The sequence below is a fragment of the Mastigoproctus giganteus genome, chromosome 14 (genome assembly GCF_048544385.1).
Source record: "Mastigoproctus giganteus isolate SK-2022 chromosome 14, ASM4854438v1, whole genome shotgun sequence".
Taxonomy (NCBI): Eukaryota; Metazoa; Arthropoda; class Arachnida; order Uropygi; family Thelyphonidae; genus Mastigoproctus; species Mastigoproctus giganteus.
The window spans coordinates 49,521,469-49,544,534 of NC_143588.1; the positions used below are offsets into that span (position 1 = coordinate 49,521,469).

At 36.4% G+C, this 23,066-nt stretch overlaps 1 protein-coding gene across 1 annotated transcript in view; it reads right to left on the reverse strand.

Annotated features, from left to right (window-relative positions):
• Window positions 1–1,030: 1,030 nt before the first annotated feature.
• The window catches only part of RpL23 (ribosomal protein L23), an 81,150-nt gene continuing 59,114 nt past the window's right edge, over window positions 1,031–23,066 (reverse strand). The window contains exons 3-5 of the mRNA XM_090388903.1: window positions 21,832–21,960; window positions 7,489–7,602; window positions 1,031–1,143 (exon numbers count right to left, since the gene is read on the reverse strand). Of these exons, the coding sequence (XP_090245029.1) occupies window positions 1,061–1,143; window positions 7,489–7,602; window positions 21,832–21,960 (326 nt within the window). The 3' untranslated portion in view covers window positions 1,031–1,060. The remainder of the gene's footprint in view (window positions 1,144–7,488; window positions 7,603–21,831; window positions 21,961–23,066) is intronic.

Here is a 23,066-nt window from a genome sequence, read left to right on the forward strand (position 1 = left end):
TGTTGATTTGAGAATTTTGGTGCCCCCAGTACTTCAGCACCCTAAGTCAACCGTGTACATGATGTCGAAGTTAAGGGATCATAACAGCTGTGTTACTTGCAAGGGTAAGGTTTACTCATTTGTATTTTCTAATGCAGCAGTTACCAACCTACTTTTGACTCACAAACTCCTTTAAATATAATATTTTTTATTGTGAACCTCTAAGCATATATTCTCCAAAATCAAATAATAGTTATGAATTTTTATTATAAAATATTTCCAGTACGTTTCTATAAGCGATATAGCATCATATAAAATTATTCTCTAATGCAGCAGTTACCAACCTTTTTTGTCTCACGAGCTCCTATAAATGTAACATTGTTATTGTGAACCTCTAAGCATATATTCTCTGAAATCAAATAAGTCACGAATTTTTATTATAAAATATTTCCAGTACGAAGCGATATTGCATCATATAAAATTAAGTACATATATATAATAATGGTCTTTGAGAATGAATAAAAAAAAAATATATAAAAAAATAAAAATACAGAAAACATCTATTTAACACTAATTATAAGGAACCTTGGGAGATGTGGTCTTTTGTTTTCTTTACTTTATATTTAATTTTACTTTATTCTACCTTTATCATTAGTTATAATTTTTATAACCCTTTTTCCCTAGCTTAACGATGCAATACATTCAGTATGTTTGCACCCAAATATCTCCCAATAACATTCTGTTGTGCAAGCTCGCTATGTAAGGGTGCATGACCCAAAGTACAACTAAATATAAACTTTGAACCGAATCGCATAAATTAATATTAAATTATTCTGTAGTATACAAAAATTATATCTATGTTAATCCAAGCAGATGCCATTACAGAATTTTTGGTGTGAATCCTGTTGAACAATATCGCGAACCACCAGTTGGGAACTGCTGCTCTGATGGCTATGGCTACTCCAACTGCAACATACATCAAAATTATCGTGGAAAAGGTTTGGAATCATAGTTACAAGTAAATTCTTCTTAAATGAAACACAGAAACCAGTTTATATCAGTAATTTTATTTAAGCAACCATTATGCTATGCTGCTTGCATTTGAAGCAATCCTTGGCCACAAATCAGCACATTCTTTTGCAACAGGACCAGTAATAGCAGAACCTAAAAAAATAAAATAAAATAAAAATAAAATTAAAAAAAAGTGAAAATATTAACTAATAATAGAAATTAGAACAGGTAACAAACACTGGTTAGTTGAAACTAATTAAAATGTTCAGAGAAAATTTTAATATTAGCCTCATATACTTTATCTTCTTTCTATATATTGTTTTCTATAATTAGCTGTATATTCTGTTCACAGATATTGTAATTTTATGAAGTAACCTGATCACATTTGGTAACAATGTTGAGTGAACCATAAAATTCCAGAACATAGGTCACTCACTTCTTTGTTTACTTGATATCGTCAAGGGTTTGCAGAATTTGAATCAAGAGGTATACAAGCACATAATCTCTGATCATGGTTAAAGTTCATGCTGGCTTAAAACAAGCAGTTTCATAAGTTGTACAATGGCTTTTCTCAGAATTCAAAGGGCTTCTTGCCAACTTTGAACACTACCTGCATTTATTCACTAACCTTTCCTTACAATCTACTCAAATCTACTTGTTACAATGTCCGTTTGATGAACCTTCCTAACAAGTCATTCCCGTACACTAAGGTTTCTTTACTGACATCTGAAGTTTATCCAAGTGCCTGCATGTTTTCACTCTTCCAAAAACAAGAACTGTTGCAGTCCACTGAGCCCAGAACAAAACCCATGCAAACACAAACCTTGATTATTCTGGTTTACTTTGAGTTCTCCAAATTTAGACCACTGAATGTAAAGAACACACACACAGTGGATTCTGGTTATTTGGGCCACCGGTTAATTGGGGCAAATCTTAAAAAAGCAGAACCAAATTGAGAAAATAGCCAGGGTTTAATTGGAACAGGAGATAATAGCACTGGAGATTACCCTACGATTGTTTCCGATCGTACCACGTCGTTTGGTTGGATTTCTGGAGGTCACAACCATAAAACAATAAGTAGTCACCCGCTCATCGGGCTTCTCTCTTAGTGCAATCTATCATAAACAGATAGTAAACGCGATCATATTGAATTTGCGATAATACCGAAAGTTGAAATTCTGTGGGGTATTACAGTGAAATCTGTTTACACTTCTACTCCACCCTCACTTGTGCGTATCGTGTTACTTGAAATTTGTGTGCTGTGTTCTGTTATTGATTGCTTATCTTTTTACTGTTTTAAATTTTAACCCCCACCCACAAATGTCAGTGAACAGAAATGTCAACTAGTTAGTATGTACATATTACAATACGTATTAATTATTCCGATTATCACGTATATTCTTTCGATTTTCACGTATCATTTAATTTTTTAATTGGTAAGGTAATAAAGGGTAAATTTGTGCTTAATATTTCTTTACTTTTATAGCCTGTGGATAATATTCCTATTTTTGATAATCAGAATTGCTGTTTAATAGAATTAAATTCAATTCACAAAGGTGATCACAATGACTGGCACTTACTACACATTGTATAGTGAACGGTACTTTACTATGGTGACTCCATCATAACGTGATTTGATTGCACAGTGAACCAATTGTAAAGCGGGGATCCATTGTATTTTTAATCTTTTTACGTGAAACTTCGGATAATTGGGCCAAAATGCACTAGACCCGATGTGTCCCAAATAACAGGAATCGGCTGTATAAATATTAATCAGCTCCTCTTAACATTAGTAAGGGCACATGATGCAAGAAAGCAAGCTTATATTATATAGTATCAGCAAAAAAAAAAAAAAAACAAAAAAAACCACCCCATTCTCATTTCACCCATCCACTCGCTCCAAATGTTTGTCTAGTTCTGCCTTCAATCTGTTTAAGCTATCAACTTCTACAATGACAGATGGAAGTTTGTTCCAGCAATCAACCACGAGCTGGCTAAAGGCAAACTTCCACACACCTATTCTACAACTGTCTTTCCTCAATTTGAATTTATGCCCTCTCTGGTGATTATTCTGAGCAAAAGGAAGAATCCCATCAGCATTGAGCATGCTCAAACCATTCAAGACTTCATACACCTCAATCAGATCACCTCACAGGTGCCTAGTCTCCAGACACTGGAACCTGCAAAACTTTAAGCCTTTCTTCATTAGAGAAACTCTTCGTTCTATTCACTAATTTTGTTGCCCTTCTCTGTACTCTTTCCAACAGCTCTACATCCTTCTTAAAATGAGGGCTCGACTTGTATACAGTACTCAAGGTGTGTACAGACCACTGCCTTATACAAGGGGATAATCACCTCCTTATCCCTGCTAGAAAAATTTCTGTATATCGTAGAGAAGACACCATGAGCTATTCTTGCATACCATCTGCACTGCTCTGTACAAAGTATTATGTGTCATTTTGCACTGTATAAAATAAAGCGTCAAGACCCACCTAGTGGGAAACAAAAGTGAGAGTGAATCACCTCCAATGCTGATTGTATCTTTATGCAAAAAGGTGATTAGTGTTGGTCATAAAAAGCTTTGAAAATTAATTCAAATTTTCAGCATTTTAGTTCAGCCTTATTAGTTCATTGACAAAACGGTGACTATATGAGGAAAGACAGATTATATATGTACAGAGCTTGGTAACCAGGCACGTTTGAGGTGACCCGATTGGGGTTTATAAGGCTCTTAGAGGGATTAGTAAAATGAATGAAGGTGGAATTCTCGCTGTTATAAAGAATTCCAGAACTAGAGGTCATAAATTCAAATTGCATGGCTTGAGGTTTAGATTCTAGAGTGTAGAAAGTTTTCTTTTAGCTAGTGAGCCATTTATTGCTGGAACAAATTGCCCCTAGTCGAGGCTGACACTTTGAATAAATTTAAAGGTCAACTGGATACTTACCTTTGTGACGGAAGCATATAATCTGTTCTTGTTTATACTCCCGCACGACCACCAATCAGTGGAGTTTGCAATAAATCAATCAATACAAATGTTAATATCGTATTTAGCAGTCACGGGCTTGAACCCTGGTCCACTCAAAGAGCATGTGCTACTGCACTCGGGCTCCTGGCCACTCAGCTACTTGATTTACATTCCAGTTTCAATTGCAAATGAGTTTCCTATCATTTTATATCCTTCCACAATAAATAACATGAATTTAATGTTTCAGGATAAATCTTAATTGTAATTACCATATAGTAATATATCTAGTTCCCTCTCGATATCGGCATGTTCCATTTAACAGAAAATATAATTCATACCATTTCCTTTTTTAACTCTCCACACTTGAGTTCCATTTCTCTGTCTCACCCACACAAAATTGATAGCATAACTAGTAGCTGAAGATTTCTCTTTCTTAAAGTGCTCAAACAGACAAATATGAATAACACTGAGATGCAAAAGATAGAATTTTTGTGAACCAAATAATTGCCACAGTATACAAGTAAAAGTATTCATAAAATTTCAGATTCTACTATAGATAACAGAATTTTTAGAATAACAAAGGTATAGATATTAAATATCAAACATGATATAACCTCATTAATCCTTTATAGTCTACCGAGTTCTTTTCTCCGAAATGGCAGCTCTAAGTTTTGGTACTAACTAAATGTTCATCTTTCATCAGTTCAAGAAGCAATCATAACAAATAGATCCCCCACACTACCAAAGGTAATCTAAACACACCACTTGGACCATTTATACTATCACATTCTCTGACCAAGGCAGCCAATGTCTTAAGTCTGGAAGCTGAACTGCTGATGTTGTCATGGAGGAGTTTTATCGAAAAGGAACCACAGGCTTTCAGACTATTCAGAAGATATCGAATGTTATACCATGCAAGTCGCTTTTGATCTGATAAATTTTTTTTTTTTTTAAATTAGGGAAGGCCACTACAATGGGATGTAGCTTGGAATACCTTTGATTACTGTATCTGTAGCAATTTAAAATGGCACACTACCTATTCTTTCCATCTATGTGCAATTTCACTAACAATAAAGCTGTTTGTTCTTTCACCACTGTACTTTTTTTTTTGCTAATTCATTCCTATTGAGAAATATTTTGTGAACAATGTGCTGCATGATTAGTACAATTCAGAGAAGGTCATATTCTACGATAAAACAATTTTTAATACACATTTAGCACATAAGACACTACCATCGTCATCACTGTGAAGGGCTTCATCTACTTTTTGCATTCTTTTCTAAAATTTGCACATTGTCCTTATGGTTATTTGCAAACATCTAACCACATCACATTTCTAGCTGCTTAAAATTTTAAAATCACCTACATGCAGTACAAAGCAAACATGCTACGTTTTCCAGATTTTACATTAAATGGAAAAACGCACATATGCATTAAATTCTGCATCATATTTCTTTGGCAATCACTGGCATGAAATGCTGTATTCATACATTACAGAGAATGCTATTTCCAACTATGTTCTAACTTCCACATATGGAGACTAGCAGCACACCTGATGGACAATTCTCAATGAAAATAAGCAGAAATTCATAATTATATATATATACACATACATATAAAAAAAAACCCTACTATGACAGTGAGCATCAATGATCAGCATCAGTTTCCTCCCTGAAATAATTGACAGATTCTTGTAGGAAATATGTTCAAAAACTCAGATTTGAACTTAAAAAGATCTCATCACCCTCAGTTTTCAAATATTGTGGGTTAATTACCAAAAATCAAGACCTGCAGTTGGTTTATCATCTCTTCCACCTATTTATTTTTTTCCTTGAACATTCAAGCCTTATAAAAACTCTACCAGTGTATGGTTTCAGACAGCGAGTGGTGAACAAAGTGAACAAGTGTTTAGTGCATAGAGTATCCCAACGTACCTTCTGCTCTAATGCCGGTTCCTCATCACGATACAATGTCAGTTCCAAAACTACTAGAAACTTATGGACTTGGCTCTTCTGATTCCGGATTGGAAAAGAATCCAGAAGCCAGAATGAGTACAGATCCAGAGTTTTCAACTCTTGATACAGCAAAGTTGCAACTGGAGATCGTGTAATTTCTTTAGCTGAGTTTTGGAAGAAATACGATATAAATCACGCGATTGAAAACATTCAAGCTTCATGGCAGGAAGTAATATGCGTGCAGTATGGCAGAAACTTTTACTGCACTGTGCCAATAACTTTTCAGGATTCGAATTGAACGTAAATGGAGTTATAGAAGAAATAGCTGACCGTGGGAATGTTCACGCCGCCGCCGTTCGAGAGACTCTAGATATGCAGCCAGAGGAGTTTGCTCAGTGGAGCAAACTCCTCTGGCTTAGTGAAGGTGAAATTATTGACATAAATGAAGAAAGTGGTTGTGATGAAAAGGATGAAGATACCTCAGAAGAAGTGACGGCGGCAAAAAACTTCACATTAAAGGAACTCCCGGAGATATTTCACGACATTGAAAGCGCAAAGGATAAAACGTTGAAAGCTGATCCAAACTTAGAAAAGAGTACGACAATTTGCCAAGGCACAGAAAAGATGCTCACTCCGTATCGTAAGTTATACGATGAGAAGAAGTAGGCAAGCACTGCTCAAACCACTCTTGATAAGTGTTTTACAAAGAAATAAAAAACACTTTAATACTGTATTTTTCTCATGTTTTAAATTACAGTGTAATAAATAAATATTAGTTTTTTTACTTCTGTTTCATTTCCTTTTTGCATTTTTTCATAAATTTATAACTGACGACAAGAGAGTTTTCAATGTTCTGACAAAATTTTTTTATAGCTCACGGAACAATCGTAATTTTTCCCATCGATTATTAAGATCACTTTGTATGGTCATTTTTACAGTCCTGCACTACCGTGCAAAGCAAGGGCTGCCTGTATTTCACGTGGAGTCTTCAAATAAACACAGTTCCAACTTCGGCCCACTCCACATTTCTGCAATAGCAACACTCAGCATATATCCCCCCTTTAAATAAAAACCCCAAACACGAAAGTATTAGAACAATATAGTACTCAACACTCGGGGTTTAAGGCTAAGAAGACAGAAGGTAGTTGAAGAGGTTACACTTAAATTTCTGTAGATTGTAATTTTCAGCAAAAGATATGTGAAGACAATTTCAAGTAAGAGAAGCAGAGCAGAAGGGATAAATGAAGAAGGGGGAAAAGGTGGTTCAGTGAATGTATGCTGACTGCTCGTGGCACATACTCGGGCTGGTTTGGAAGAGTGGGACGAATTACAAATGCCAATTCAGAAAAGTACCCGTGGAAGTATTTATAGAAAACATATGCAGCAGAAACTATATGTTTATGAGACGGGCTACTAATTAACCAGACTATCCTCTTTTCAAAAGGGGATAGTCTGGTTAATTAGTAGCCGCCAGACTGGTTAAGTCTCGAGGTGAAGAGCCATTAATGTAAAATCAAAACTTAATTTTAAAAGCAACTAAAATTTTCAAAAATTCAAGTAATAAACAGTCAATTCACCTTTCATTTCTCCTTTATTATTTACTATTACACCTGCATTATCTTCAAAGTAAAGAAACACTCCATCCTTTCGACGATATGGTTTTCTTTGCCGTATTACTACCGCAGGCATAACTGAAGAGGGAAAATAAAAAATAAAAAAAAAATAAATAAAAACCCTCTTATTCAAGAACAAGTCGATCATTTTAAGTTCACAACAGTTAAAATAGCATGGGAAATGTTGATTATATAAACCAATCATGTAAATGACTCACGTGTCATGATTAATTTATTTTTCAATTCACTGAAATGAAATTGCAAAAGTTAAATAAAAGCTGTATTCCATAAACAACAAGGAAATTACACAATTTTTAATGTAGTTTTCATATATCCAACACCTTCAATACCTTTCTTAAACTTATTCACCCTCTCAAACTTCCATTGTCTCATGCATAATTACCATACTAAGCAAATATTCTGCAATAAATTTCAAGTTTTATTCCTTTTGCATTCAAAAACCAGATTACAGACCACATCTCTATCATGGTACATGACTGCAAGTGTGCTACCATCTGGAAAATACCAGCAGATGGTGGCATGTGAGGACTCAGTGTTGCCAAACCTCGACCGAGAACAATGGACAATGTGATTTTTACTCACCTACACTAAAATATCAGCTTTCAGTCAATTTTTTCATTGTGATGTGATATCACATCACATCACATCACAATGAAAAATTTTGTCTTTAATCATAATACATACATCTTAATTACATAAATGAGAGCTTATATAAGTTCAATTTTCCATACATTCTATTAATCTTTTAGAAATAAACAAGAAGTTACCTTTTATTCAGTCAGTAGGATTTCTTCTTTATCAATTCTCCATATGCGAATAAATTACGAAATGATACGTTAAACCAGATTACATAATTTAAAACTCTTGTTCCTTACTATTCACACAGGCAGTCCAATAATTCCAGGATCACAGTGGTGAAACCCCAACCCGACCCCAGAAATATCAAACCCACATGCAACCTTTAGTGAAGGAAGACAATTTGTCACAAATACAAATTTGAAATACGAAAGAAATACAGTTAGTTCTCGCTTTACGAGTTTTTTTTCCCCAAAGTATCAACAAAATCGAAAATGAGCATTAATTGCAAAAAATGAATATTAAACTTTCATAAATACCACATTTCAAACCATGCACGTAGCTATGCAATACAGTGTACCCAGCTTTACTATATTAATCCATTCCAGAGCCGTACGTGAAAATATCGTAATGTGAACCCAATAACACACTGTTTTTTGGTAATTCATTCCATGACCTCGGAAGTTGAAATTTTTGATATCTCTCTCGCTTCGAAAGATCGTTTTTATAGTATAAATTGTATTAGTTACCAACTGAAATCAATAAAATGCACTACACTTTCATCGTTATCATATGTTCTGTTATAAGAACCAATTTTGAATGCCGTTGTGACATTTTTCTAAAGCACATTTCTGGAGGTCATGACCATAAAACAAAAACAATTTGCACTTTCCAGTTTATTGGGCTTTTCTGTTACTGCAAGCAATTATAAACGGGTAGTGAACTTGATGTTATTGCATTTGCAAAAATACCGATAGCTGTAATTGTGTGATTTTTTGCACTATTATGGTGAAACGTGTTTCCCCTTTACTGAAATCTTCAATCATATAAAAATCATAAATAAAATTTCAGAATCTTCTCTTGATTCCTTTTTTAAAGCTTCGTAAACTTGTTACTACGCGCAAATAGTGTTACTTACAATTTGTGCGTTCCGTTAAAAAATGCTTATGCATATATTGAAATTTATAAAGAAAAACCATTCTTTAAAATTTGTAAGTCATAAATAATTTCTTTATTAATATAATTTGCTTGATTTTACAGGATAAAGTTTTAATATCTTTGGATAAATCAATCATTGTTTAAAGATAACTAATTAGCTAACTAATTAACTCAAAGTCGAGAACTACCTGTACTACTAAAATTAGATAAAAGCACGATAAAACAATGAATTTAAAATGCGCTAAAAATTTCTCCCTTAAGCGGACTAAAAATAACGAACCATGTGTGTTCGGAATCTTATAAATAGGAGGTTAGTCTTTGGTATGCATGCATTTGAATAACTATGAATCTGATAAGAGAAATGGACGTTGAATGTTAATAGTTTTTTTCTGCAATTTAATTTCTAAAGTTTTGGCAATCAATAACAGTATAATTATGTTGAATATTTAAAATTTTGGCTTCATTAAACAGGAATGTGTGGTTTTCATTTACCACATATGCAATAAATGAAAACCACACATTCCTGTTTAATGAAGCCAAAATTTTAAATATTCAACATAATCATACTAAGTTATTGATTGGCAAAACTTTAGAAATGAAATTAGAACCCCCCCCCCCATTAACATTTGACATCCATTTCTCTTAACTGATTCGTGGCCATTTGAACTCATGCGTACCAAAGACTAATTTCCTATTTATAAGATTCCAAACACACACGGTTTGATAGTTTCATTCCACCCTGTGAACATGACACTTGTCGAAAAGTTTTAGTCCACCACTTAAGGGAGGAATTTTTAGTGCATTTTAAATTCATTGTTTCACCGTACTGTTATCTCATTTTAACAGTATTTCTTTTGTATTTCAAATTCACGTTTATGACAAAACATCTTTCTCCACTAAAGGTTGCATGGGGGCTTTGATATTTCTGGGGTTGGGTTGGGGTTCACCACTGTGACCATGGAGTATTGGACTGCCCGTGTGTGTCAATAGCAAGGAACATATGAGTTTTAAATTATGTAATCTGGTTTTAACATTATCATTTCGTAATTTATTCGCATAAGGAGAATTGGTAAAGAAGAAATCATACTGACTGAATAAAAGGTAGCTCCTTGTTTATTTCTAAAATACATCTTAATACAATTTAGGGAGGTAGGTATGACAATGATCTGTTGTATTACCTCCAATAATAAAGTTTGCACATACTCATACATGGCAATAATGCTGGGGAAAGTTAAAATGCTCAATCTTGCCTGCTGCCTCCCACCTTCCCTCTCAGTAATGGAAAACCATTGTAGTGTGAGTACTTGTACAGTATATGCATATCTACTACACACTGTTTGTTTCTTTACACTTTACTGGATCATCCACTTCAACAGATTTGGACTACTAACCAGAAAATTATAACACAACATGCTTAATTAAGCAAGAGTTGACTTACTTCGCAAATTTAAACTTATCTAAATGGCAAGCAGATCTGTGGTTTTTATGTTATAACAGTAGAAACTGCTTGAAAAAGGAAATAAAATTACAGTTCAGTAGACCAGCAAAATAATGGCACATTGAGATCGGATGTTTACATACAGCAGAGATGTCTTGCAGTGCCGAAAAAAAACAGATACTGATATCATGGATTATAGTGCCGTTTTACATTATTTTGAATTACCCCCCCCCCCCACTATGGCTCCTAAAGTTAATAAACCTCATATAGAGAAAAAAAAAACAACATTAAAGCTTAGTGACAAACTTTATATAATCAAAACTATTACATTAGGGTCACCAGGAAAGTTAATTCATATACCCACGTGTGTTGTCTGTAAATTGTGTGTTCTCTGCTTGATTTGATGGATGAAAAATCCCAGTTTCTGGGGGGGGGGAAAGAGAAGAGAAGAGAAATCTTGCTATCTACGCCCAAGACCCACCAACTCAGCCCCAGAGTGAAAAAAGCGTATAAAAGTTCCTAGTGTCATTGACGGGATTTGAACTTGGGCCTTTCCACCCGATGTGGGGAGGACGGTGACGATACCACTGTGCTACCCACACGGACTAAACTCGATATAATAAAAAAATTTTGGTGGTCAAAGGGAAAAGCAAGGGCTTCATTTCAGATACCGGTCCATTTTATACATTTTACAAAAAAGAATGGCAGGAGTTTTTTGGCTAATGAAACAATAAATAATGTTGTTGTTGTTATTTGGTTTTTAGGAGCATTAGCAACTAAGGCCATATTGCTCCGGGGATGTGCGGTGGTCATTCCCTGACCTTTCCGCATCCTCCGTATTTGGTGGTGACGGGCTCGAACCCCGGTCTAATCAAGAAGCGTGTGCTACACACTGGTGCTCCTTCCCACCTGGCTACGGAGGTGCCAATAATAAATAATGACTTAAACTCGGGTTATTTTATTTATTGAAATTTGGTAGAACTATTGCAAGAATGGTTAAAAAAAAACAAGGTCATCTGCATGCAGACAATCGTATGCAAATCATAGAAAATTTGTTAAATCAGTTCTTTAGTCGAATTGACAGTTATATCATCTTTCCTTTCTGTCACTTAGAATGCAAGTCTCGAAAGTGTTCTTTTGGAAAAACAATACTTTTTTTTTTTTTTTTTGATTTGGTAGTTGTTGGCGCATCGGCTTCTGTGGCCATATTGCACCTCCCAAGGTTTTTGCAGTACTTTGATCCAAGCCCGAGGCGGGAATCGAACCCGTGACCTTTGGGTTGCAGGGCAGGTACTTTACCCACTCGGCGAAAAACAATACAGCATTTCTTTTCCAACAATAATATTCAATGTATTCCTTCAAATAGACCTTGGGGGTTGGGAAAATAACTCACAATAATTTCAATAAAAACATTGCCCTGTATACACGACAAAGACTTCATTAAAATAAAATTAAAAACACAGGATAAAATTATGGAAATTAAAAAAAAAAAAAAAAAAAAGGAATAGGCTAAACACAAAAGGTATTAGAACCTAGAGTACTTAGTACCATGCATGTGTTGGTGGTTGAGAAGATGAAAGAAGATACCTTTTGATATTAGACCTAAATTTCTGTAGATTGTCATTTTCAGGAAATACATGCGAAGGGAGACAGCAGCAGAAAACTAAAGTTGAAGGAATAATTGAGGAAGAATAAAACTTAGTTCTGTGAGTTTGAAGTTGTCCATGTGTTTGGATGGTTTTGAAGAGAGAGAGAGAGAGGAGGGGAATTGTTGAAGCCAATTAAGAAGAGTGCTCATGGAAGTATCTATAGAAAAGACATGCAGCAGAAACAGAATGTCAATGAGACAGAGGGTGGAGAGATTTGTAAGAGATAAATCATTAATTAACTTAACCTAACTGCACTCTTCTGAATAGACTCTGGAAGCTCTAGGGAGGTTATGGGGGTACCGTTCCAAATGCGGGAACAGCATTCCATGCTAGGGCAGATTTGAGATTTGTACAGAGCAAGTAGCTTTTTTTTTTTTTTTTTTTTTTTTTTTGTCAGTTGTTGGCGCATCAGCTTCTGTGGCTATAATGCACCTCCCAAATTTTTGTATTTTACTGTGATCCAAGCCCGAGGCAGTATTCGAACCTGCGGCCTTTGGGTTGCCAGGCAGAGCAAGTAGCTGTTAAGAAGAAATGTAATGCCATGAGCAAAAGAGAAAACCCAATTTTTTAGATACAAAGGAAGCAATATTTATGCTTATGCAAAAAAGAAACTGGAAGCCAGGGTAATCCCCAATAGACATATTTTTTTTTTTTTGATTTGGTAGTTGTTGGCGCATCGGCTTCTGTGGCCATATTGCACCTCCCAAGGTTTTTGCAGTACTTTGATCCAAGCCCGAGGCGGGAATCGAACCCGCGACCTTTGGGTTGCCAGGCAGGTACTTTACCCACTCGGCCCAATAGACATATGTGACCTTGCCTAGAAATCCGAGCATTGTCGAAAATAAGCAGAAGAATCGTTTTTGTGAGATATAAGACAGAACTGAATTTTAGAAGGATTGACATAAACTAAGTTATCTTTGCCCTACTAGAGAATTAGATGGATATCAGTATTTAGGAAACTAGGAATGGATTTTTGAGAATTTGAAGCTGGGTAAGATTTTTCAAACTGGAAGGTGGAATGCAATGTGCTGTCATCAGGAAACCTATGGATATGATTTCTGGTCAATGGAAGACAGTGTCTAATACACAAGGGTGGAAGAAAGAACCAAACCTTGGGAAATGCCAGCATTAGTGAAGAAGTTAGAAAACAGAGAGCCATCATCAACTGCAGTGAGTGGACAGAGAAAACTGGTACCCAATTACAAAAAACAGTTGGTAAAACAGTAAGATGGATAGTTATATTTGGAAGACCTTTATGTCAGATGCAATAAAAAGCCTTTTAAATTTGTATATAGATGGGTAACATAAGCCAGTATATGACCAGTGCATCCACACTGATGATCATTGATCAGATTGAAGGTTTCTAGACAGTTTAGGAGTTTGTGGTTAATAGATTTCTCCTTTACTTTAGAAAGTGTAGAAGTAAGTGCAATGGGATGATGATTGGATAGGAGGGATTTGTCACCATTTTTAGGAACCAGTTGGATATGCAAAAATTTCCAAGCAGAAGGAAAAAACACTGGAGGAATATAAAAGTGTAAAAAGGTGACACAGAACAGGAGAAAATGCAGGAGCAGAAGTATTAAGAACAAGTGGAGAAATACTATCAGGCCCTGGTGCTTTCTCAGCATCGAGTGTTTAAAATTCTTCTGACATTCTTTTGATGAAAGACCACAAGAATTCCTGAATGGACTGTACTGGGAATGGTAGGAGGTGGTTTACCAAGATCATCGATACAAGAGTTAGAAGAAAAGTAGTATCCTAACAGGTTGGCTTTATCTTTAGCTAAGGTGGTGATAGAGCCAATGGATTTTAACAAAGGTGGGGGCAGAGATGGGCAAAAGTAAGAGCCAACAGTTTTGGCAAAAGACCAGAATGGCTGATTTCCATTTGGAAAAGAATCAAGTTTACTACTCTTAGCCTGTTCAAAATCTAATTTAGATTGACTGATAACTGCTTTACAACTGTTGCAAGCAGAAAATGATCCTGGAGATTTAGATGCAAGGCAATTGTGAAATGCAACATTATTTTGAATAGCTTTATTGCATTTATTGGAAAACAAGGTTCAGATAAAGGATGGGACATTCAGGGTGTTTGGAATAAACCATTTCATCCCTACAAGAATAATTTCACTGAAACAATCTCAGCAAACACTATCAGAAGATTTAAAACAGCAATCCAACAAAGGAAAAGAATAAAAATCTCACCAATAATTTTATTTTGTATTCTTATAATACTACAGGAGGCTGAAAATGTCAACAAGAAAAAGGCTTCACTGGAGAAGCTCCAGTGAAGAGCCCACCACCAAGTTGTGATCTGTGGTGCCTAGATTACCACTCACTTTGTGTGCTTGAAAGGGTTGTTTGTGGGAGAAAAATCAAGCGTTTTTTTTTTGAAAACCACAAACACGAGAGGAATTAGAACCTATAGTACTTAGTACTGTGCTTGGGTTGGAAGCTGAGAAGACAAAAGAAGATATTTGTTAAAATTAGAACCGAGCTTCTGTAGACTGTATTTTTCAGGAAATACATATGAAGGAAGGTTGTTCCAGAAAACAGCAGCTGAATGAATAGATGAGGAAGATGAAAAGTTCGTTCTGTGAGTTTGAAGTTGGACAGTAAATTGATGTTGGGTGGCAGCGGCACGTGTTAAGACTGTTTTGAAAGAGAGAGCAGGAATTATAGAAGAACAGTGCCCATGGAAGTATCTGTAGACAAGGCATGCAGCAGAAACTGCTGCATGCCTTTGTCCTCTATATCATAGCTGTACTAGCTATGAGACAGAGTGGAGAAACCTGCTAGACATGAGTCATTAATTAACCTAATTGCCCTCTTCTGAATGGAATCTAAAAGCCTCAGAGACGTTTTGGGGGCACTGCCCCAGATGTGGAAACAATATTCCATGGTAGCGCAGATTTTCGATTTGTACAGAGTGAACAGTTGTTTGGAAGAAAAGTAACGCAGAGAGGGAAAGAGAAAAAACCAAAGTTTTTCAGATGCGGAGGAAGCAATATTTGTAATGTGCTTGTGCCAAGAGAGATTAGAAGTCAGGGTAATCCACAAAAGAGAGATATCATCTTGCCTACAAATCAGAGTGTCACCAAAGATAAGCATAGGAGCAGAAGAATCCTTTTTGAGAGATATAAGACAAGACTGAGTTTTGGAAGGATTGAAATCAACTCAGTTGTCTTTGCATCACGATATGGAGATTGGCATTTATTCGAGAAGTTGAAGCTGATTGAGCAGGGCAAGATTTTTCAAACTGGAATGAGGAATGTAATGCTATCATCAGCAAAACCAAGGATAGGATTTCCAGTCAATTGAGGATCATTAATATACAAGAGGAAAAGAGTGGGGGAAAGCACTGAACCTTGGGAGGGCAGCACCAGCATTAGTGTAGAAATTAGAAGACAGAGCCATCACCCTCCGTGAGTGGTCAGAGAGAAAACTGGATAACCAATCACAAAAAGTTGGCAAACCATAAGATGGAAGCTTGTTTAGAAGACCTTTAAGCCAAACACGATCGAGAGCCTTTGAGATGTCAAGAGAAACTGCTTTTGTTTCACCAAACTTTTCCATTGAATTTGTTCATAAATGGTAACAAACTAGTGGATCAACACTGACAGAATCCATACTGGGAATCGTTGATCAGGCAGAAGGTTTCTACGTAGTTTAAGAGTTGGCAGTTAATTGATTTCTCCATTACTTTAGAAAGAGTAGAAGTAATTGAAACGGGACAATAATTGAATGGGAGGGATTTGTAACCCCTTGGAATAAGTGAAAGGCAGCAAAGAACATGAGTAAGTTCAGGAGCACAGATTTTGAGAAAAAGTGGAGAAATATCATGAAGACCTGAAGCTTTCTTAGCATCAAGGTTTGTCATCCTTTTGACCAAAGACCTCAGGAAGACCTCCCATTCTCAGCATACACCATTAAATGGTGCGTGCTGAGAATGGGAGGTGTTTTACCAAGATCATTAATGAGTGGGAAGAAAAATGGGATGCTAACAGGTCAGCTTTATCCTTGGTTGAAAGTGAAAATAAAACTATCTGGTTTTGACAAATGTGGGAGCAGAGATGGGCAAACGTGGCCAATAGCTTTGTCAAGAGACCAGAGGGCAAGAAGAAAGTTTTCTACTCTTAGTCTGTTCAAAATATAGTTTGGACTGATTAATAACTGCTTTACAATTGCTGTGAGCTTTGGTGTAGGCAGAAAATGAAACTGAAGAATTGTAAACAAACCAATTACGATATGAAACGTTCTTCTCTTGAACAGCCTTAGCACATTTATTGGAAAACCAAGGTTTAGATAAAGGACGAGATTTATCTAAACAGTAAACCAAACAGTAAACTGACCAGGGAAAAGAAATCTAGCAGGTCATCCCATTTTGCATTCTTCCAATGCCAAACAACAAGACGTTGGGAATAGCCATGAGATAAAGGCTCCACTGAAGAAGAGGATCACCAAGTTGTGATTTGAGGTGCTTAAAGTAGCACTCACTTGAACCATGTACAGTGGTACCTTGGATTACGAGTAACTTGGTATGCGAGTGTTTTGCAAGACGAGCAAAAATTTTTAATAAATTTTAACTTGATAAACGAGCGAGGTCTTGCAATACGAGTACAGTCAGTCCTCGTATAACACGTGTTTACACTACACGAATTCGATCATACACGATTTATAAATAGGGGAACGATATCTTATATAACACGAACCGAATTCGCTTATGCACAATTAGCCTTTGTGTTTACAAGAAATGGCAGCAGAATCACCCCAACCGAACGCAACCCGATAGGAATGAAGAGAAGATTTTGAAAATGTATTTATGGTTTTTTATATCAGTGAAGGGGAAACACATTTCACCATAATAACGTAAAAACCAACAATTCCAGCTATCGGTATAATCGCAAATGCAATTAGATCGAGTTTACTACCAGTTTATAACAGATTCCACTAGCAGGAACGCAGCTGGAAATTGTTTTTATTGTTTTATGGTAGTAACCCCTAGAAATGTGCTTTAGTAAAATGTAAGGTGTTAATAGTGTATCTCTGCCTTTATGGTGTTGTTTATTCAGTTGCTACACGCGCGCAGCTTTGTTTATGTGTATCAAGCGTGCCTCCTCATTTTGTAATAGTGCGAGCGATGAATCTGATTTCCGTGAAATCCTCGAAAGGAGGCAAAAGCAAGTGTCATTGGAAAGATTCCTTGTTAAATCAACAGATAGCAGTGATTCCGTTAGAGACAGTGAAAGTTGTCCTACCCAATAATTAATAAATTCGATTGCTTTATGTATATTAAATTTAAATATTAAAAATATAAAAAGGTATGTATTTTGTATTAATCATTTTTACAGTATATGAATATTTTTGAGTTTTGGAACAAATCATCTGGGTTTCCATTATTTCTTATGGGGAAATTCGCTTTGATATACGAGTGCTTTGGATTACGAACACGTTTCCGGAACGAATTATGCTCGCAAACCAAGGTACCACTGTACTTAGAAGAGTTGTTCTGTAAGTAAAAGATAAGGATTGTCTGGTAGGTAAATGAACAATTTACCTGTATTCTGGAACATAAATGAACAACCTGTGCAAGGTCATTAGTAATTGCAAAAGCCTCAGCATCTCAGCCAGCTGGAGTTCTGAACATTAAAATCACCAAGGAAAATTACTTCGCTGTTAGGAAAGTTGGACTGGAGAAAGCCAATTTGCAAAGAGAGGAAGTTAAAGAGTTCTAAGTGATTAGTGGAGTTGGGAGAATGGTAGAGACAACAGATGAATTTGACAGAATGAGGTAGAGAGATTTTAAGAGATCAAAAAGAGGAGATTAAATTACCAAATCTCTGACAGGGAATATTGGAATGGACATATGCATAAGTACCACCTTTGAGATGAAAGGACTCATACAGCAAAAAATTTGGGCAAATGAGATGAGCAGTGGTTGAATCAAACGATAACTGAGATTCTGTCAGAAAAAGTACATGGGGTTTTGGCAGACTGCAAGTGGAAATGGCTGTTGAGATTAGAAATGAGACCATGTATATCTGTAAAATGAACTAGCAAGCATTTGGGAGGGGTAGATCTTTTTGCAGATAAGCTGGCTCTATTTCTTTGACAATTCGTGGTGTATTCAATAGTAAAGAAAAGTGTGTGTGTGTGTGGGGGGGTGACACGCTGTATAGAGTAATGAAATTTTTGGATACGGCGTACACATGGTAAGAATATAGCCTGACATAACGTAGCCTCAATAATGCCCCCCCCCCACTGTATACACACTACTCGGACTCCCTCCAGTCATTATCTGGCAGAGTAGAGTAGAGATAGCAAAATTATACACTAGCTGATCTGGAAGACTCCTAGAGAGTTACCAATAGGTCTGGTCCGGTGTACTAACTAGCGGCAGGCCTAACATCGTTTTAGAGCTGTACCCTCGAAATGTAGAGAAGTTTGGATCTCGCCATGATGCCCATCATAACCTCAAAAGATATCAGTCATACTGCATGATGGAAGAGATGGGGAAGGATTGACTGGAACTTAGCTCTGGAGACTAAACATGGGTTCCACCACTTCAAGCCTCCAACAAGCAAAGTGGTGGTATTGCACTGGTTGATGAGTATCTGTCACCCGTGGTAATGACTGTCTGGTATTCTGGCAGGTAAATGAAGAATGTGTGCAAGGTCATTAGTAATTGGAAAACCTCAGCATCTCAACCAGCTGGGTCTTTGTGACAAGAAAATGCAAATTACCTTGTGTTGTGAACATTAAAATCACCAAAGAAAGTTACCCAACTATTAGAAAAGTTGGAGTAAAGAAAGTGAAGTTTCAAATAGTTCCAAGTGGTTATTGGAGTTGGGAGAATGATGGGAGCAACGGTTTGGCAGAATGGGGTAGAGAGATTTTTAGCCAGAGAAGATCAAAAAGAGGAGATTCCAAATTACAACATGCCTGACAGGGATTACCAGAGTGGACATATGCACAAGTACCACCTTTAAAGTGAAAGGAATTGTACAGCAAATAATTAGGACAAATGAGATGAGCAGTAGTGCAATCAACTGATAATTGGAATTCTGTCAGAAACATAAGTGGACCTTGGCAGACTGTAAGTGGAAATGTACATTGCTGAAATTGGAAATGGGACTAGGTATATTTGTGAACTGAATGAGGAAGTGATTGGAAAGATTAGATTTTTCCGGAGATAAGTTTGTTCTATTAAGTTGACGTACTCAGTAATAAGAAAAAGTGGGGACGATGCGTGGAGAAGAGAGGAATTTAAAACAATAATAATAAAAAAAAAAAAAAAAAACAACACCGAAGCCTTTTTTTTTTTGTCAAGGGTGGAACTTTATAGCCATGGTATCCTTAAATAACACCAGCTAGTATTATTTAAAGATGGCGAAGTGACTCCTAAAGAATCCACCCAAAAGGTTCAGGGACAACTAATTATTAGCCCAATCTCCAAACTTCCTGACTACCCCCCCCCCACACACACCTTAGAAAAATCTCAATAAACTTCTTTTCTGACTTTGAATACGGCAAATACAATGTGTAGAGGAAGGATAGACGTAACAGAAGGGAAGAATATGTGATGCATTTAACTGCCAAGCATATCCAGCAGAGCTGGAATGTGCATATTGGTCATTCCGGAGATGGACCGAGAAGTGGCGACTGAAGTTTAACATCGACAAATGCAAGGTACTACATATAGGTTTGAAGTTTAACATCGACAAATGCAAGGTACTACATATAGGTTTGAAGTTTAACATCGACAAATGCAAGGTACTACATATAGGTAGTAGTAACCCCAGATTAACCAACAACATGGTGTTATACTCAGGGTAGTGGAGAATGAAAAAGTCCTGGGGTAATCGTATGCTCACATATGAAGTTCTCTTAGTAGTGCAGACAAGACATCTCATGGGGTTCTGTCAGTGATAAAGTAATTTTGCCAGTAGGGATAAGGATGTGATCAGCCTGTTGTATAAGGCAATGGTTAATCCACACCTTGAATACTGTGTATACACTTAGTGATCAACGAACTGTGACCACCCCAACCGTAATGGACTATGCTGCATAGCTCACAGTATAAAGAGCAGAATAGCTTCGTATGCTGGAGCAGTGATAAGCTGCATCTGGTCACGCGAGTCAAAGTGATAAAGTAGAAGTTATGAGATGTAGTAAAGACACCACGAAGTTTCAAAAGGGGGCATGACTGCATGAGCTCATGCATTAGGGACTTCTATATTGGAAATGGCACGTTTTATTGGTTTCTCAATGCACCGTGGTTAAGGTGTAAAGAACATCATCGAATGGACTCCCCCCCCCCCCCGTAAAGGAGTATGTTCATGGAGAGAGATGGGTGCAGTGTGTTGTATGGGCTCAATGGCAGGTTATTGCACAACAGTTAATATTGCAATACACTGTGGGGAATGCAAAAACAATATCACAAACGGTGTACCACACACTCAAGAGATATGGGATTTCACTGAAAACTTACCACTAACCATTGTCGACAGTAAATGATGCAGTGTTAACAATATGCTGGTTGGACATTGGAGGACTGGAAATGACTGTGCTGGTCTGATGATTCCAAATACATGGTACAACATGACAACAGAAGCTGCCCATGTGTGGTGCAAGCAACACAAGTTCACAGACACATGTGAATGGTGTCTACTATCCAGGCAGGCGGTGAGTTGCTTATTATGAGGCATGTTTTGCAGGCAAGAACCAGGACCTCTTGGTGTGCATGGACTGGCAGCTCTTTGGAAACCATGCACCCTGACATGTTAAAATTTTCCCAGACAGACACAAGATCTTTGAAGACAATGATACACGTCATCAGGTCAGCACTACACACAGGTGGTTCAAGGAACAGGGGGAAGGTGATAATGTGTATGATGTGGGTGGCCAATTCATGATTTTTCCTGATGCTGGAGTACCATATTTGTGGATCAGGTTATATTTAAGGTAATTTATTGGTGATTTGGTTTCTCCATGCCTGGGTCTATTCATCTTCACTTACCCTTCTAATAACTGGTCTGAAGTCAGTGTAAGGAACTATCGTTGTTTTGTTTGGTAGTTGTGATGCTTACTTAGCTGCATTATTTTCTTTGTCATCATCTGCTAATCCAAATTGTCCTGGAATCCAAAAGTTATTTCAGAGCAATTTTTTAATAGAGGTTGATCAGAATGCTAATTTCCTCTAGGAGAGGATGATAAGAACGATATAAGGCTTTACATCCTTCTTATGGCTAAGATGGAACCAAGTGAACCAGAATATATTAATGCAGAAAGTGATGGAATATTAATAGAATTCATTTTATTCTATTATGAAACAAACAAGCAAATTCTGGAATAAATTCCTCAAAAGTAAATCTGAATAAAGAGATAGAAAAGCTAATTCCTATCCCTCTATTCTCACTCTCTTAAGATAAATGGAAAACTGCATATTTTATGTGATATTTACCTTTCTTTCTCAGTTCTGGCTTGCCCTTCTTTACTGTTGCTACTACCATATCACCAGCACCCGCTGCAGGCAACCTATTCAAACGACCCTTGATGCCATTTACAGCAATAATATACAGATTTTTTGCACCTGATGAGAGAGAGAGAGAAAAAAAAAGCCCTTTAGTTTACTTAAAGCAAGACAATCATCAATTATACTGGAATTATTTTTAATGGCATATTTTTTGTTCTGTTCCTGATCTATTTTATACGAGATCTTGGTCTTTCCAACTGCATTTTTGCCATGAGTTTTCATGAATGTATCCCTCTACGATTAGCAAGGGATTATTGTATTAACCGAAATACTATTTTTAAACAAGTATATTGTCAAAAACAATAAATTTCAAAAGTCAGGAAAATTGGTCTGCTACTTTTATAACAATGGAGTACGAGTTTAAGCCTTGTGAGCATTATAAATTATCTTTCAAGATAATTTAAGATAGTACAATATTTATATATATATAAATTATATGCACACAAATATGCCAAATGATATATTTTCACAAGTATAATTTGACAACACTGTTAAAAAAATATTTATAATAATACTTCACTTCCCAACAGTGAGTGGATTACAGAATTTCAAAACACTGACAGACAGCACTAGAATAGCCGGTTTTAAAAGTGTAGTCAAGCAGAGCTTTACCTTATATGAAAATTGTAAGAGCTAATGACAGAAGTAAACAGTGATGGGTATCTAAAAACATGTAAAAAAAGACTACTAGAGGAGACTATCAACAACCTAGTTGGGCACAGCAGTAACACTAACAAACATGAAATATGTTGGTGACATCAACCTCATTCTAGGGATTGGTATGCAATTACATCTCAGCATTAGTGAAGAAAGTGTAAATGCAATAATTAACTACCTGGGTTATTCAAATGTTTCCTTACAGTTTGTTTCACAAGGAACAACAATACATCTCAATTGCTTCAGAGTTGTTGGCATTGGGCTCTATGATCAGATATATTTAGTGGTTACACAACCTTGAAAGTAACAGTGAACAACATGTGGATGATGACATCTAATGGAATAGACATGCGACTATATCTACGAATTAGAAGAATGCAAATACAGTCAGTCCTCGTACAACGCGTGTTTACACTACATGAATTCGATCATAAACAATTTATAAATTGGGAAACAATATCGTATATAACACAAACCGAATTTCCTTATGCACGATTTGCCTTTGG